We start from the raw sequence: 17,985 nt of genomic DNA, 5'->3' as shown, positions 1-17,985 counted from the left end.
CTCTTAGCCAAAAATCTCAGCACTATAACGCACAGAGTGACTTCAGATCTCCTAAACCACACTTACTCAACCTAAACAAGTTCTTGCAGCCCTTATGTGGTCTCCAGGCTGAACATTTAAATAAAAGTTTTCCCTGCTACACCTGGTTTATTTCCAATCTTGGCATACCTGGAGACCTGTGTGAAAGTGCCACCCTCCAAAAGTCTAAGCATACAAATCACACAGGAATCTTGTCAGAATGCAGGTTCTGATTCAGTATGTGTAGGGTGGAACCTGAGATTCTACATTTCTAACAGGCTCCTCAGCAATGTCAGTGCTTCTGGTCCACAGATCATACTTAGAGTAGCAAAGTTCTAGGCCAATGTACTACAAAGTGTCACCCATTGGACCAGTGTTAGTCCATAAGCTGAAGAGTAAAGAGAGAAATACACAAATTGATAGCAAGCATCTAGAAACTTTTAGAGCAATTTGACATGGCCACATTATACAAGTGTAAGAATGTGTACTTTGACTCACTAACAAAAGATAAACCAAAAGGATCAGCCTGCAAAGGGCTGGAAATAAAAATACCTTGTCCTTCACCACAAGTGGTTCAATAAATGCTCTTTCCAGACAGACAGTTCTCAGCTGGGGATGATTTTGCCCCCCAGATAGCATTTGGAAATACCTGGAGACATTTTTATTTGTCACAACTAAGGGAGAGGATACTACTGGTGTTTAGTGGGTAGAGACCAATGCATCCTTGCTAAGTCACTTCAGTCATGTCCAACTCTTTGCGACGCTAGGGACTGTAGCTCGCCAGGTTCTTCTGTCCATGGGATTCTCCAGGCAAGCATACTGGAGTGGGTTGCCCTGCCCTCCTCCAGGGGATCTTTCCAACCCAGGGATTGAACTTGCTTCTCTTATATCTCCTGCATTGCCAGGCTGGTTCTTTACTACCAGCACCACCTGAGTAGAGACCAAGGAGGCTGCTAAACATCCAACAATGCGTAGGATGCTTCCCCCACAATAAGGAACAATCCAGCCCAAAATGTCAGTAGTATTGAGGTTGAGAAACCCTGCTCTAGAAGACCCCATGAAATCAGAGCTGAACCTCTTCTTTCTGAGAATCTGACAGGTGTAGAGTTAGGTTCTGCTGGAACCAATTCCACCACCTTAGGATTCCAGAGTCACCCTAGTATTCAAGGAATCTCTAACACTACCATGGTGACAACATCTTGGGAGCTCACTCTTCATTGCAGAAGGAGCTTCTCTTTTTTCCTGCAATTCATGTTTGATTGAAGAATCCAATAATTGCCCCTTTGAGAACATCATGTTATTTCTTTACCTCTAAATCCTTCCATTGTAATGCACCATTATATTATGAAAGAAGAAAAGAAAAAGTACTTCCAAGTAAATGTTGATACTGACTTTCCTGTGAGAGTTTTTTATTTTATAGTCATTGAAAGAGTTATTTTAGACAGACTATGATATGTCGCTGTTATGCACGTACAAAAAGGGAATATACAGGTAGTGCTCGTGGTAAAGAACCTGCCTACCGATGCGGCAGACATGAGAGACGCAGGTTCCATCCCTGGGTCGGGAAGATCCCCTGGAGGAGGGCATGGCGACCCACTCCACTATTCTTGCCAGGAAAATCCCATGGAAAATCCCAAAGAGTCAGACACAACTGAGCATGCATGCACGCATACATGGAATAGACTTGGTTAAAGCATTCTGAAAACTTCTTATTCAAAATTTGATCTTGTGAGTTCTTTCTTAAGAGTCATCAATCAATAGCCATCTTTTCCCATGTGATATTGTTCTTTATGCCATCAAGACCTTTTTTGTCTTCTTAAAAGTTTTTTTTAATTGGAGTGTGTTGTGTTAGTTTCAGGAATATGGCAAAGTGAATGTTATACATATACATATATGTACATATATGTGTACATACATATACACTTGTTTTTAGATTCTTTTACATGCAGGTCATTACAGAATTCCCTGTGCTATACAGTAGATCCCTATTAGTTATCTATTTAATATGTAGTAGTATGTATATGTCAATCCTGACCTCCCAGCTTATCACCCTTCCTGATAATCACCAAGGAGCAACACTTTAAAAAGACTCCACAAAACAACCCCAAGCTGGTCTTGCTGGCCTGTTAAGTTCGGCCTCACTGTTATTCAAGCTGGCTTTTCCATGATTGCCTTCGGAGCCGTGTTGTTAAAGGTGTGGCATTCACTGCCTTTCCATATCCACTTGATTTGTAGAGGTTGAAAGTCTCTTTTACTACCCAGAGTTTTTTTCTACAATTCAACAAGTTTTGGAGCTGGCACATTTACTATTCCCACATGCACAAGCGAAGACAATAGCATCACAATTCCTTTCTCATCAACAATAGCTTTCAGCCTCAGTTAATTAGAAGACAGTTTCATTTCAAAGAAACAGAAAATACTGCTCATCTTAGAACCAGAGAAATATGATTATTATAAAACCATAAGCATTCGCAGATGTTTTCATGGAGTCTTTGATCCTTCAATGGTCAAAGGTCTCCTTTCACTGAAACTGATTTATTTTCCTGAATAAGGAGGGAAATTATTATATACTTCTCAGTATCCCACAGTTTATAGAACAACAATGGGAAGAGGTAATGATATATTATTTAGGTCAGTAAGCTAAAATATCTCCTGGGACTATTTTCCCCCCTAGGAAATCAGTGTTAATTGGTGCAGAAACACAGACATAGCATTATGTAATAAAACATTACCTCTTCTATATTTCAGCTATTAGCACAAGTCTGAGTGAAGCAAGTTTTATAGAATTAGAATAAAAATTTCCTTAGATCATGTCAGCCTGAACATATGGAAATCAAATGTCTCTGGCTCACAATGAACTTTTCAAATGAACAATTTGAGGAAGTCCCTGGTAATTCTCTGGCTGAAAAATATTCTATAATCAAATTCTGAATGCTATTTCCAGTTGCTACTATTTTCTGTTCTCATGCCAGCCAAATTGTGCTGAAATATTTTAGTGACATTTATTGCTTCATGAAGATTCCTACCGCAGTTCTCTTCCCCTTAGCACATACAATTTATAGTTTAAAATTTAACTATTGCTTTCCTCTCTCAATAGGAGGATTCAATCAGTACCCACCACCAGTGCTTGAGAATATCTGCAAACTCATTGATTCAGAAGATGAGGAAAATCAAAGCATCGGTCTCCCGTGAGTTGGAAAGCTCTGATATTTATCAGTGACCATTGATTGACTGAGCCGTGTGTAACCGGCTGATGTCAGGTATTAGGTGGAGGAAGCTGACAAGGTCTCTGACGAAAGGCTCTTCACGTGTTCCACAGTCTGTGGCAGGAGTTACACATCAAGCATGCTTTCTGGATTGACGGATTCTATGACATCCTCATTAGCTTATTGCATTTTTGCTTTAAAATTCATGGTTTCCTCAGAAATTTCCATATTGAATTTTTACCCCAGAATAGAACCCAGAATTCAGCCTCACCTATCTCTACCTCACTTCCCATCTCTCCACATCATGAGCACAGAGTTCCAGCCACACTGGACTCTTGTCTGCTTTGGGTGAACTGCTCTTCCACCCTTCTGGACCTCTGGTCACACTCCCTGAGACCTTGTTCCTCCCAGTGAAGCCCTACCATCCCTCAAGTCCCTGATTGAAGCCTTTTCCTCTTCAAAGCCCATCTTTACTCTCAGCCAAAATCCAGAGTTGTATCTTTCTTAATTCCATTTAACACCTCTGCTGTGGCGTTTATTACAGTTTATCCCATTGTCTTGTCTCCCTGAAGCCTGGTGTTCCGTGTGGTTCGTTGTTTCATTCCAAAATCGTAGTATGAAAGACCCCTATGACATCATTGCATATGTACTCAGTTCAGTCAGTTCAGTCGTTCAGTCGTGTCCGACTCTTTGCGACCCCATGAATCGCAGCACGCCAGGCCTCCCTGTTCATCACCATCTCCCAGAGTTCACTCAGACTCACGTCCATCAAGTCAGTGATACCATCCAGCCAGCTCATCCTCGGTTGTCCCCTGCTCCTCCTGCCCCCAATCCCCCTCAGCATCAGAGGCTTTTCCAATGAGTCAACTCTTCACATGAGGTGGCCAAAGTACTGGAGCTTCAGCTTTAGCATCATTCCTTCCAAAGAAATCCCAGGGCTGATCTCCTTCAGAATGGACTGGTTGGATCTCCTTGCAGTCCAAGGGACTCTCAAGAGTCTTCTCCAACACCACAGTTCAAAAGCATCAATTCTTTGGCGCTCAGCCTTCTTCACAGTCCAACTCTCACATCCATACATGACCACAGGAAAAAACATAGCCTTGACTAGACGGACCTTAGTTGGCAAAGTAACGTCTCTGCTTTTGAATATACTCTCTAGGTTGGTCATAACTTGTCTTCCAAGGAGTAAGCATCTTTTAATTTCATGGCTGCAGTCACCATCTGCAGTGATTTTGGAGCCCAAAAAAATAAAGTCTGACACTGTTTCCACTGTTTCCCCATCTATTTGCCATGAAGTGATGGGACCGGATGCCATGATCTTCGCTTTCTGAATGTTGAGCTTTAAGCCAACTTTTTCACTCTCCACTTTCACTTTCATCAAGAGGCTTTTAGCTCCTCTTCACTTTCTGCCATAAGGGTGGTGTCATCTACATATCTGAGGTTATTGATATTTCTCCCAGCGATCTTGATTCCAGCTTGTGTTTCTTCCAGCCCAGCATTTCTCATGATGTACTCTGCATAGAAGTTAAAGAAGCAGGGTGACAATATACAGCCTTGACATACTCCTTTTCCTATTTGGAACCAGTCTGTTGTTCCATGTCCAGTTCTAACTGTTGCTTCCTGACCTGCATACAGATTTCTCAAGAGGCAGGTTAGGCGGTCCGGTATTCCCATCTCTTTCAGAATTTTCCACAGTTTATTGTGATCCACACAGTCAAAGGCTTTGGCATAGTCAATCAAGCAGAAATAGATGTTTTTCTGGAACTCTCTTGCTTTTTCCATGATCCAGCGGATGTTGGCAATTTGATCTCTGGTTCCTCTGCCTTTTCTAAAACCAGCTTGAACATCAGGGAGTTCACGGTTCACGTATTGCTGAAGCCTGGCTTGGAGAATTTTGAGCATTACTTTACTAGCATGTGAGATGAGTGCAATTGTGCAGTAGTTTGAGCATTCTCTGGCATTGTCTTTCTTTGGGATTGGAATGAAAACTGACCTTTTCCAGCCCTGTGGCCACTGCTGAGTTTTCCAAATTTGCTGGCATATTGAGTGCAGCACTTTCACAGCATCATCTTTCAGGATTTGAAACGGCTCAACTGGAATTCCATCACCTCCACTAGCTTTGTTCGTAGTGATGCTTTCTAAGGCCCACTTGACTTCACTTTCCAAGATGTCTGGCTCTAGATTAATGATCACACCACTGTGGTTATCTGGGTCATGAAGAGCTTTTTTGTACAGTTCTTCTGTGTATTCTTGCCACCTCTTCTTAATATCTTCTGCTTCTGTTAGGTCCATACCATTTCTGTCCTTTATCGAGCCCATCCTTGCATGAAATGTTCCCTTGGTATCTCTAATTTTCTTGAAGAGATCTCTAGTCTTTCCCATTCTGTTGTTTTCCTCTATTTCTTTGCAGTGATCACTGAAGAAGGCTTTCTTATCTCTTCTTGCTATTCTTTGGAACTCTGCCTTCAGACGCTTATATCTTTCCTTTTCTCCTTTGCTTTTCACTTCTCTTCTTTTCATAGCTATTGTAAGGCCTCCCCAGACAGCCATTTTGCTTTTTTGCGTTTCTTTTCCATGGGGATGGTCTTGATCCTTGTCTCCTGTACAGTGTCACGAACCTCATTCCATAGTTCATCAGGCACTCTATCTATCAGATCTAGGCCCTTAAATCTATTTCTCACATGTCTGACTCTTGTGACCCCATGGACTATAGCCCATCAGGCTCCTCTGTCCATGGCATTTCCCAGGCAAGAATACTGGAGTGTGTTGCCATTTCCTTCTCCAGAGAATCCTCCTGACCCAGGGATTGGATCCACATCTGCACTGGCAGGTAGACTTTTTTTTTTTTTTTTACCACTGAGCCATCAGGGAAGCCTGCACATGTAAACAATTTTCTTTAAATTTTTATTTATGAATGAATACACAAATAATTAACCCTAATGGATCTTGAACCTCAGCTAGAAGGAGAACAGCCTATTTGGTTGCTCTGTGCTTCTCTATTTCACAGACCTTGGATCCCTGACGGTAGCCTGTGAAAGCCCAGAGTTAGGCCCATAACGGCCCTGCCTGGTCACACGGCAATTAAGTAAAGAGCTTCTCAGAATAGATGCAGTCTTCCCCATATATCCAGGAGCAAAATGGCAAGATTAAAGTGTTCCTGTCATGTCGATAGTGTAACAGGAGCATCTATCAGCTCACACCTCCTGAAGGACAATACGGCGCTGATGTCCTACGAAGCAGGGTTTTCTAGTGTGGAATAGACAGTAATCTCATTTAAAGGGAAATCCATTCTTACAGAGCTATACTCTAACATAATGTCATTTAGGTGTGTACAGAAATAAACTAGCTGAATACCATATGTATGGAGTTCCTAAACAACTATCAAACAAAAACAAATTTGTACATCAAACCCAAGGAAATTTAATAAGACACTAATTTAATGTATTGGATGATTCTGTTTTGCCCAAATAGAGTTCCTAAAAACAAAAAAGCATTTATAGCCAAGACATGGAAGTTATCTAAATGTCCATTGACAGATGAATGGTTAAAGAAGATGTGGTACACACACACACACACACACACACACACACACACACACACACACGATGGAATATTACTCAGCCATAAAAAATGAAACAATACCATTTGCGGCAACATGGATGGATCTAGAGGTTATCATACCAAGTGAAGTAAGCCAGACAAAGAGAAACAAATATCATATGATATTGGTAATATGTGGAGTCTAAAAACGTGATAGAAACGAACTTATTTATGAAACAGAAACAGACTCACAGACTTAGAAAATAAACTTGTGCTTACCAAAGGGGAAAGATCAAGGAGGCGGGATAAATTAGGAGTTTGGGATTAACATATACACAATGAAATTAAAGTGAAGTAAATAAAATAAGTAATCAACAAGGACCTACAGTATAGCACAGAGAATGATACTCAATATCTTATAGTGACCTATAATGGAAAAGAATCTCTATGTGTATATATATATATATATATATATATATATATATATATATATATACACACACTCATATATATATGTATGTAACAGAATCTCCTTGCTGTACACCTGAAACTAACAAAACATTGCAAATTAACCATACTTCTATACATTTTTAAAACGTAGTGCATGTTGGTAAGATATATAAAACGATGCCTGCTGCAGAGTCACCTCTTCTCTCAACTTGCCTTCTTGATCCCATCAGGCCTTGATTCTCCAGCGCTCGTTCTCACCTACACTGCCATAAAATGATCATTCCCACTCTATGTCATCATCTCATCTGGGTTTTGCTTGATTTGCTTGATTTGTATTATTGATATATTATGTCAGACTTTAATTCCTTTCCTCTCTCAACAGTTCAAGTACTGCCAGTGGGTGCCAAACACCAGTATCAGTGCAAATGTAAACCTGGATTTGAAATTGCATATAGAGCTCTGGTAGCTTAGAGGGTAAAGCATCTGCCTGCAAGGCAGGAGACCTCAGCTTGAACCCTGGGTCGGGAAGATCCCCTGGAGAAGGAAAGGACACCCCACTCCAGTGTTCTTGCCTGGAGAATCCCATGAATGGAGGAGCCTGGTAGGCTACAGTCCACGGGGTCGCAAAGAGTCAGACACGACTGAGCGACTTCACTCACTCACTCATAGAGCCATTCATAAAATAAGAATAAAATTATATTGAATGTTTTTTATAATCATCTAAATAAAAGAAAAAATATTTTCAAACTATCATTCTTACTCCAAAGATGTAAATGTAAGTTCCGTTTTTAGGAGGAATGATGTCAATGAAATATGCTTTATATAGTCTTATTCCTCTCAGGGAAGTTGATAGTAACTTAAACGACTATATTCTAGGTTTTCTGTGGAGACTGATATCAGTCTGAGACACATTATTTGGTTTTCCCAAGACACCTATGAGTTTCTTGTCATTTATCCAAAACTCAGTGACAAATTCAGTTCAGTTCAGTCGCTCAGTCATGTCCGACTCTTTGCGACCCCAAGGACTGCGGCATGCCAGGCCTCCCTGTCCATCATCAACTCCGAGAGCTTGTTCAAACTCATGCCCATTGAGTCAGTGATGCCATCTAACTATCTCATTCTCTGTCATCCCCTTCTCCTCCTGCCTTCAATCTTTCCCAGCAACAGGGTCTTTTGAGTCAGTTCTTCTCATCAGGTGGCCAAAGTATTGGAGCTTCAGCTTCAGCATCAGTCTTTCCAATGAATATTCAGGACTGATTTCCTTTAGGATGGACTGGTTGGATCTCTTTGCAGTCCAAAGGACTCTCAAGAGTCTTCTCCAACACCACTGTTCCAAAGCATAAATTCTTTGGTGCTCGGCTTTCTTTATGGGCCAACTCTCACATCGATACATGACCACTGGAAAAGCCGTAGCCTTGACTAGACAGACCTTTGTTGGCAAAGTAATGTCTCTGCTTTTTAATATGCTGTGTAGGTTGGTCTAACTTTCCTTCCAAGGGGTAAGTGTCTTTTAATTTCATGGCTGCAGTCACCATCTGCAGTGATTTTGGAGCCCAAGAAAATGACTGTCACTGTTTCCACTGCTTCCCCATCTATTTCCCATGAAGTGATAGGACCAGATGCCATGATCTTAGTTTTTTGAATGTTGAGTTTTAAGCCAGCTTTTTCACTCTCTTTCTGCCATAAGGGTGGTGTCATCTCCGTATCTGAGGTTATTGATATTTCTCCTGGCAATCTTGATTCCAGCTTGTTCTTCTTCCAGCCCAGCGTTTCTCATGATGTACTCTGCATAGAAGTTAAATAAGCAGGGTGACAATATACAGCCTTGACATACTCCTTTCCCAATTTGGAACCAATCTGTTGTTCCATGTTTGATTCCAACTGTTGCTTCCTGACCTGCATACAGATTTCTCAGGAGAAACCAGACCTCATGTCAGGTGGTCTGGCATTCCCATCTCTTTCAGAATTTTCCACAGTTTGTTGTGATCCACACAGTCAAAGGCTTTGGCATAGTCAATAAAGCAGAAGTAGATGTTTTTCTGGAACTCTCTTTCTTTTTCTATGATCCAACAGATGTTGGCAATTTTGATCTCTGGTTCTTCTGCCTTTTCTAAATCTAGCTTGAACATCTGAAAGTTCTCAGTTCACGTACTGTTGAAGTCTTGGAGAATTTTGAGCATTACTTTGCTAGCATGTGAGATGAGTGTGGTTATGCATTAGTTTGAACATTCTTTGGCGTTGCCTTTGATTTGTTTCATTTGATTTATTTGATTTATCTCAAAGTATTAAATAATATTTCATAGGCTCCAAGCAAATGGGGGGAAAGGGGAGGATAACTGAGAATTTACAAAAATGTATCAGTATATGCTTGTTAAGAAATGAAGTATAGTTGATTTACAATATTATATTAGTTTCTGGGGTACAGCACAGTGATTCAGTACTTTTACAGATTATATTCAAAGTTGTTACAAGATAATAGCTATAAGTCCCTGTGCTATACAAAATATTCTTGTTGCTTATCTATTTTATACATAATAGTTTCTTATCTCTAATCCCATACCGCTAACCTGCCCCTCCCCCATCTTCTCCCCTCTGCTAATCACTAGTTTTTTCTCTGTGTCTGTGAATCTGTTTCAGTTTTGCTATATACATTAATTTATACTATTTTTTATATTCCACACATAAACAATACCATACAGTATTTGTGTTTTTCTCTCAGACTTACTTCAGTTCAGTTCAGTCACTCAGTCGTATATGACTCTTTGTGACCCCATGAACTGCAGCACTCCAGGCCTCCCTGTCCATCACCAACTCCCGGAGTTCACCCAAACTCAAGTCCATCGAGTCAGTGATGCCATCCAGCCATCTCATCCTCTGTCGTCCCCTTCTCCTCCTGTCCCCAATCCCTCCCAGTATCAGGGTCTTTTCCAATGAGTCAGACTTACTTAACTAAGTATTAATATTCTCCAGGTCTATTCATGTACCTTCAAGTGGCAATATTCCATTCTTTTTATGATTGAGTAATGTTCCATCATATATATATATATATAGCACATCTTCTTAAACCATTCATCTGTTGATGAACACTTGGGTGCTTCCATGTCTTGGCTATTGCAAATAATACTGCTATGGACATTGTGGTGCATGTATCTTTTCAGATTAGTATTTTTTAGTGATTTTGTTTTCTTCTTATATATGCCCAGGAGAAGAATTGCTGGATCATATGGAAGCTCTCATTTTGTTGTTTTTTCTTTTTTTTAAGGAACCTCCAATACTGTTCTGCCAAATGGCTGTACCAGTTTATATCCCCACTCAGGGTACAAGGGTTCCCTTTTTCTATATTCTCTCAACCATTTGTTATTTTGAAGTTTTCTATTCTGAGAAGTGTGAGGATATATCTCATTGTGGTTTGTATTTTTCTGATGATTAGCAATGTTGAGCATCTTTTCATGTGCCTGCTGGCCATCTGTATGTCTTCGTTGGAGAAATATCTGTTTAGGTCTTCTCTCTTTTTTTAATTGGATTTTTTTTTTTTTTTTTGGGCATGGAGCTGCATGAACTATCTATCTCTTTTGAATATTAACCCCTCACAAGACATTTCATTTGCAAATATTTTCTCCTGCTCCCTATGTTGTATTTTAGTTGTATCAATGGCTTCCTTTCCTGAGCAACAGCTTTTAAGTTTAATTTAATCCTGTTTGTTTCTTTACTTTTGCTTTTATTTCTTTTACCTGAGAAGACAGTTCCAAAAAATATTTCTCTGATTCATGCCTATGTTCTCTTGTGAGAGTTTTGTGGTTTCTGGTCTTAACATTTAGGTCTTTAGTCTATTTTGAGTTTATTTTTGTGTATAGTGTAAAGAAATGTTCTAATTTCATTGTTTTACATACAGCTATCCATTTTCTCACACTGCTAGTTGAAGAGATTGTATTTTCTCCATTGTACATTCTTGCTTTCTTCTGTCATAGGTAGATTAATTGGCCATAAGTGTGTGGGCTTGTTTCTGGGCTCCCTATTCTGTTTCATTGATCTATGGATCTGTTTTTGTACCAGTACCTTGCTATTTTGATTATTGTAGCTTTGTAGTATAGTCTGAAGTCTGGGAGAATGGAATCTCCAGCTTTTTTTTTTTTTTTTTTCAAGCTTGTTTTGGCAAGTCAGGATCTTTTGTGATTTCATTTTAATTTTAGGATTTTTTTTTCTAGTTCTGTGAAAAATTTTAATGGATATTTTGATAGAAATTGCATTAAATCTGTAGATTGTTTTGTGTGGCATGTCCATTTTAACAATATTAATTCTTCCAACCCAAGGGCAAATGGTATCTTCTATTTCTTTGTATCATTTAAAATTTTCTGTATCAATGTTTTATTATTTTTGAGTATAGGTCTTTTCCCTCCTTGGTATTTTATTCTTTTTAATACAATTTTAAATGGGATTGATGTTTTGCTTTCTCTTTCTGAGAGTTCATTATTAGTATACAGAAAACAATAGATTTCTGTATATTAATCTTATGTCCTGTGACTTTGCTTAATGCATTTATTGGTTCTGATACTTTTGGGGTAGAGCCTTTAGGATATTCTGCATAAAGTCTCATTCCACCTGCAAATAGGGACAGTTTTGTTTCTTATGTTCCAATTTGGATGCCTTTTATTTCTTTTCCTTATTTGATTGCTGTGGCTAGAACTTTCAAAATTACATTAAATAGAGGTAGTGAGAGTAACTATCCTTGTCTTGTTCCTAAAGTTAGAGGAAAACCTTTCTGCTTTTCTCCATTGCATATGATGTTAGCTGCAGATCTGTCATAAATGGTCTTTATTATATTAAGACATGTTCCTTCTAAACCCACTTTGATCATGAATGGAAGTTGAATTCGTTAAATGCTTTTTCTGCATACATTGAGATGATCGTGTGGTTTTATGTCTTTCCTTCTGTTAATGTGGTATATCACACTGATTGATTTGTGTACTTTCAGCCATTCTTGTGTCCCTGGAATAAATCTGATTTGACATGTGGTTTATGATGCTTTTATATACTACTGGATTCAGTTTGCTAACATTTTGTTGAGAAGCTTTGCGTCCTATACTCATCTAAGATGTTGGCATATAATTTTCTCTTTTTTTCTGGAGTGTCTTTGGTTTTGGTTTCAGGATATTGGTGGCCTTTTGGAATGAATTTGGGAGTGTTCTGTCCTCTTGAATATTTTCAAATAGGTTAAGAAGGATAGGTATTAGTTCTTCTCTACATGTTTAGTAGAATTCCCCTGTAGTATAATGAATCTTAATGAATTATTTGATTGAAATAAGCTTAGATATTTAACACCCAACTATCTTTCTAAGAAATAATTAAGTAACCATATTAAATCATTGGGATATTTTGTTTGCATTCCCCCAATACAACTAAAACTAAAACTTCCCTGAAGTTTAAACTTTTCCTAAAGTTTTAGTTCACCTAAAACCTCCCTTTTTATCTTCTAGATTTACTCCTGCAGCTTATGATATTTCTTCAGGAGAGAACATCATCGGCCAGGAATTGAGTGCTCAGAGAGATTCATCTTTGGTATTGGAGGACAATGGAAGCAGCCATTTGGTTTACATTCCAAGCCAGATGCTTATGCCACAGGAATCAATGACTAAGTATGAAAAAGATTGGGATTCTGAAGCAATTGCAAGTCTCACCTCTGGTAAGGAAATGAAAAGTTATACTGAATAACTTGACCTTCTTTAACACTAACAGAGAATGAAATAAACAAGCCTGGCATAAAAAGCAACTTTTTCCAAGTTCAAGATGGTGGCTACAACTGCTGTTTTTATTTGATTTGAAGATTTAAATGGTCACAGGTACCACTCTGAAATCACTGGTGAGCCCTAAGAAACGTCCTTGATATTCTCACCAAATTTAAGATTTCTCTAGAAGCCACAATTTAGGTTGGTGTGATGTAGAAGGAAGCAATGTAGAGAAATAGCATGGCAAAGGTGAAATTAAAATAACTTTTAAAAGTTGGCCTGGCCAGTGCCCCAGAATTTGTGATTGTATAAGAAGGTATAAGGTTCCCCCCCCCACTGGAAATAAATTAAATACCCCACTGTCTACTGTATACATTTTAATGGCAAAGCAGAAATGCTTTTTGTCAGAGTTTAATAGTTTCAAACAAATCAGATACATAGAATTTTGGCTTTATTTTCATTTTAAAGGATGACATTCTAAACAGACTGTTCAGCTATTCCATCTATGCATCTGGATTCTTCCAAAATGCTCATTTGGCCAGAGTGCAAACTTTCAATGCATTATATCATAAGCATCATGTGTATTGTTAGCATATGCAAGTTTGAAAGAAAAGGGGGCCAATCGCATGCTGGTTATTCACAAGAATGAGGAATACTAATTCTTAGTGACTCCCTTGGATAAATAATGTGCTTTATTTGGGCTCAATTCTCATGTCCCCATATTTCTCTCTATTTCTGAAATATATATGTTTGAATTTGAGCTTTAAAAATCACTAAAATTTCCTTTATAGAAGCTAGAATTCAGAATTTAAAAGTCAATCAATCACTAGTTGAAAAAGAAGACTTTTTAAAAAAGGTAATGGGGTAAAACTGTATGTACATAATCCCTTGGCTTTAGGGTATTCAAGTATGTGCATTGCTTATTTAAAACAGATATTATCATTATATAGACATAGCTTAAAGAAGAGAACAAAAAATTGTTTTTCTTAATGAATGTAGTTAATTTGGGGTATTCATTTTAGTGATATGGGAATTAAAACAGTTCTCAAGGCACAGGAGTTTATCATGCTCAAGTTTTAAAACCAGAAAAAGAGAAGTTCTCTTGGCAGTGTTGAAATACTAAATGGTCATTTGTGATAGTATGGTTAGAGGTAAGCACTTTAAATTCTGATAAGTCAAAAGTGTGCACCTTTTCAAGAAAGGCAGAAATAATTGGATACTTAAGGGGAAAAAAAAAAAAAAAGAAACTCATCTTTGCAGCCATCTTTAACGAACATTGTTCAGTAATAATAGAAAGACTTTTCACTTGGTTTTTCAGATGTCTGGGAATGGGGATACTCATGAAAGTACCAGTTTAAGGTCTAATTTGGCTGAAGAAATAATTGTTGCATGGCTCTATAGGGAAAACTGTCAATTTTCTCTTATCCCCACCTTGCACAATTTCTCTTGCAGTAGGTTGCAGTGTGTTGAGAGTTCCATAGAGGTTTATGTCAAGTTGTAATTTCCTGGAAACAGAGTCTCAGACCTATGGATAATATATATATTCCTTTATAATAAATCTGAGTATCAGATCATCATTGTTGTCTAGGGACTTTGTACTGTTCTTATCTGATTTTTCTCTTTAAAATCATTGTTAGCTAGTTGTTGAAAGCGGCTAAGAACTTCCTGTATAACATTCCATCCTCAAGGAGAATAAATTGTAGTTCAGATATTTTATTTAGTCACCAAGAGATGAGCTTTGATACGTTCCAGACGTATTGCACAAATAAAAGGTTGATAACGTCCATATGCTATGCACATTACTCATTTATAATGTGATCCATGTGGTCAGTAGCTCATTTTTGTGCCCTTGAACTGAGAGCTCTGTGGAAGTCAGGAATCTTAACCATTTAAGAATTTTTAGAGTTCCCAGAGTACTGTAGCTGGCAAGGAGTTGCGTATCACTCTCTTTCAAAAGAAACACAACCACTGTCTCTTTACCTAGTCCTCTCCTCTGCTGCTTCCTCTCTACTCTGGTTTCCAATTCATCTTTAATTCCGTCTTCTTTCCTGGTCCTCTCTACTCCTTCAGTTCAGTTCAGTTCAGCAGTTCAGTCGCTCAGTCATGTCCGATTCTTTGTGACCCCATGAATCGCAGCACGCCAGGCCTCCCTGTCCATCACCAACTCCTGGAGTCCACCTAAAACCATGTCCATCAAGTCCGTGATGCCATCCAGCCATCTCATCCTCTGCCGTCCCCTTCTCCTCCTGCCCTCAATCTTTCCCAGCATCAGGGTCTTTTCCAAAGAGTCAGCTCTTCGCATGAGGTGGCCGAAGTATTGGAGTTTCAGCCTCAACATCAGTCCTTCCAATGAACACCTGGGACTGATCTCCTTTAGGATGGACTGGTTGGATCTCCTTGCAGTCCAAGGGACTCTCAAGAGTCTTCAACACCACAGTTCAAAAGCATCAATTCTTCGGCGCTCAGCTTTCTTCATAGTCCAACTTTCACATCCATACATGACCACAGGAAAAACCATAGCCTTGACTAGATGGACCTTTGTTAACAAAGTAATATCTCTTCTTTTTAATATGCTGTCTAGGTTAGTCATAACTTTCCTTCCAAGGAGTAAGCGTCTTTTAATTTCATGGCTGCAGTCACCTTCTGCAGTGCTTTTGGAGCCCCCAAAAATAAAGTCAGCCACTGTTTCCACTGTTTCCCCATCTATTTCCCATGAAGTGATGGGACCTGATGCCATGATCTTCGTTTTCTGAATGCTGAGCTTTAAGCCTTTTTCACTCTCCTCTTTCACTTTCATCAAGAGGCTTTTTAGTTCCTCTTCACTTTCTGCCATAGGGGTGGTATCATCTGCATATCTGAGGTGTTTGATATTTCTCCCGGGGATCTTGATTCTAGCTTGTGCTTCTTCCAGCCCAGCGTTTCTCATGGTGTACTCTGCATAGAAGTTAAATAAGCAAGGTGACAATATACAGCCCTGATGTACTCCTTTTCCTATTTGGAACCAGTCTGTTGTTCCATGTGCAGTTCTAACTATTGCTTCCTGACCTGCATACAAATTTCTCAAGAGGCAGGTCAGGTGGTCTGTATTCCCATCTCTTTCAGAATTTTCCACAGTTTATTGTGATCCACACAGTCAAAGGCTTTGGCATAGTCAATAAAGCAGAAATAGATGTTTTTCTGGAACTCTCTTGCTTTTTCCATGATCCAGCGGATGTTGGCAATTTGATCTCTGGTTCCTCTGGCTTTTCTAAAACCAGCTTGAACATCTGGAAGTTCACAGTTCACGTATTGCTGAAGCCTGGCTTGGAGAATTTTGAGCATGACTTTACTAGCGTGTGAGATGAGTGCAGTTGTGCGGTAGTTTGAGCGTTCTTTGGTATTGCCTTTTACAGCAGCTCAAAGACAATTTGTATCAGAATTACCTGGAAACTCCTAAGCACAGATTCCTAAGCCCTTCTCAGTACTACTGCTTCGTATTCAGCGGGGTGTGTGGTTTTATAACCACCCTAGGTGATTTCTGTAGGTACTCGCTTTTGAGATCCACTGTCCTTCTCGGAGCATATCTGTAAACCAGCAGCATCAGCACTACCTGGAACCTAGAAGTGCACTCGTCCTGGCTCTGCTGAAGCAGAAACTGGGGAGGTGCGGCTCAGCCCTTTGGCTGAAGTTTAAGAACCACTGTGCATGCTACCACTTTAGTGTGCCAGAGCTGCTCTGTGCTCTCAGCTAAAATAAACTGAGTCACTACTGATGGTATCACAGAACAGAAGAATGCCTATTGCCAAAGGGATCCAGGTGAACTGGATTATAATTTTGTTTTACTCATCCAAGAACACCGAATATTCATCCACCCATCTATTCATTTAACATCTATCTAACAAAATATTTTTAAGATCAAAATATGTAGAGATTATTGGAGAAGGCAATGGAACCTCACTCCAGTACTCTTGCCTGGAAAATCCCATGAATGGAGGAGCCTGGTGGGCTGCAGTCCATGGGGTCGTGAAGAGTTGGACACGACTGAATGACTTCCCTTTCACTTTTCACTTTCATGCATTGGAGAAGGAAATGGCAACCCACTCCAGTGTTCTTGCCTGGAGAATTCCAGGGACGGGGGAGCCTGGTGGGCTGCCATCTATGGGGTCGCACAGAGTCGGACACAACTGAAGCGACTTAGCAGCAGTAGCAGCAGCAGTGATACCATTACACATTTTGACCAAGACCTCCACAATATAAAAATTTCTTGGAAAATTCAGTTCCTCTTAATTACTCACCAATGGATTACACATAGTTCTTTGGAATTATGTAATGAAAAATGATGGTTTAATCCTAATTGAATTCAGCTGTTGACCCAATGGTGCTGCTGCTGCTGCTGCTGCTAAGTTGCTTCAGTCATGTCTGACTCTATGCGACCGCATAGACGGCAGCCCACCAGGCTCCCCCATCCCTGGAATTCTCCAGGCAAGAACACTGGAGTGGGTTGCCATTTCCTTCTCCAATGCATGAAAGTGAAAAGTGAAAGTGAATTCACTCAATTGTGTCCCACTCTTAGCAACTCCATGGAATGCAGCCTACCAGGCTCTTCCATCCATGGGATTTTCCAGGCAAGAGTACTGGAGTGGGTTGCCATTGCCTTCTCTGAACCAGTGGTGAGCCTAGCACTTTCATTAAAGATGCTGTGTTAATTAATACTTAAGGCATGATTAGTTTACTGTCAAGATTAAATGGGGACAGGATAATTTTTTAAAATGTGAAATACCAATCCAAACTCAGCCTAGGGCTCACTCATAGCTTTAGGTGGTCCCTGGCCTTAGGACAACTTCAACTGATGTTCTTTTCAATGAATTTTATTAAGTAATGAGAAGGAACACTTCTGTCTTAAAACTAGTCTGGAGTTGTTCACAAGGGAATTTGCCTGGATTTTACTTTACATTTTTATTGGGTTGGACAAAATTTTCATTTGGATTTTGCTGTGACACCCAAACAAATTTTTTGATCGGTCCAATATTTCTCTAACTTGACTGTGATCTATAGTCAGCTTTTTTTTT

The 17,985-nt window shown here is 39.5% G+C and overlaps 1 protein-coding gene across 2 annotated transcripts in view; it reads left to right on the top strand.

The window, feature by feature from the left end:
• COL6A5 (collagen type VI alpha 5 chain) overlaps positions 1–17,985 on the top strand; it is a 166,537-nt gene that overhangs the window by 98,108 nt on the left and 50,444 nt on the right. For both annotated transcript variants that reach the window (XM_060406600.1, XM_060406598.1), the window contains exons 35-36: positions 3,116–3,206; positions 12,689–12,894. In XM_060406600.1, coding sequence (XP_060262583.1) covers positions 3,116–3,206; positions 12,689–12,894 — 297 coding nt within the window. The remainder of the gene's footprint in view (positions 1–3,115; positions 3,207–12,688; positions 12,895–17,985) is intronic.

Source organism: Ovis aries, chromosome 1, assembly GCF_016772045.2.
Source record: "Ovis aries strain OAR_USU_Benz2616 breed Rambouillet chromosome 1, ARS-UI_Ramb_v3.0, whole genome shotgun sequence".
NCBI lineage: Eukaryota > Metazoa > Chordata > Mammalia > Artiodactyla > Bovidae > Ovis > Ovis aries.
The sequence above is the reverse complement of the archived record's forward strand: the minus strand, read 5'-3'. Positions and strand labels throughout refer to the sequence as shown.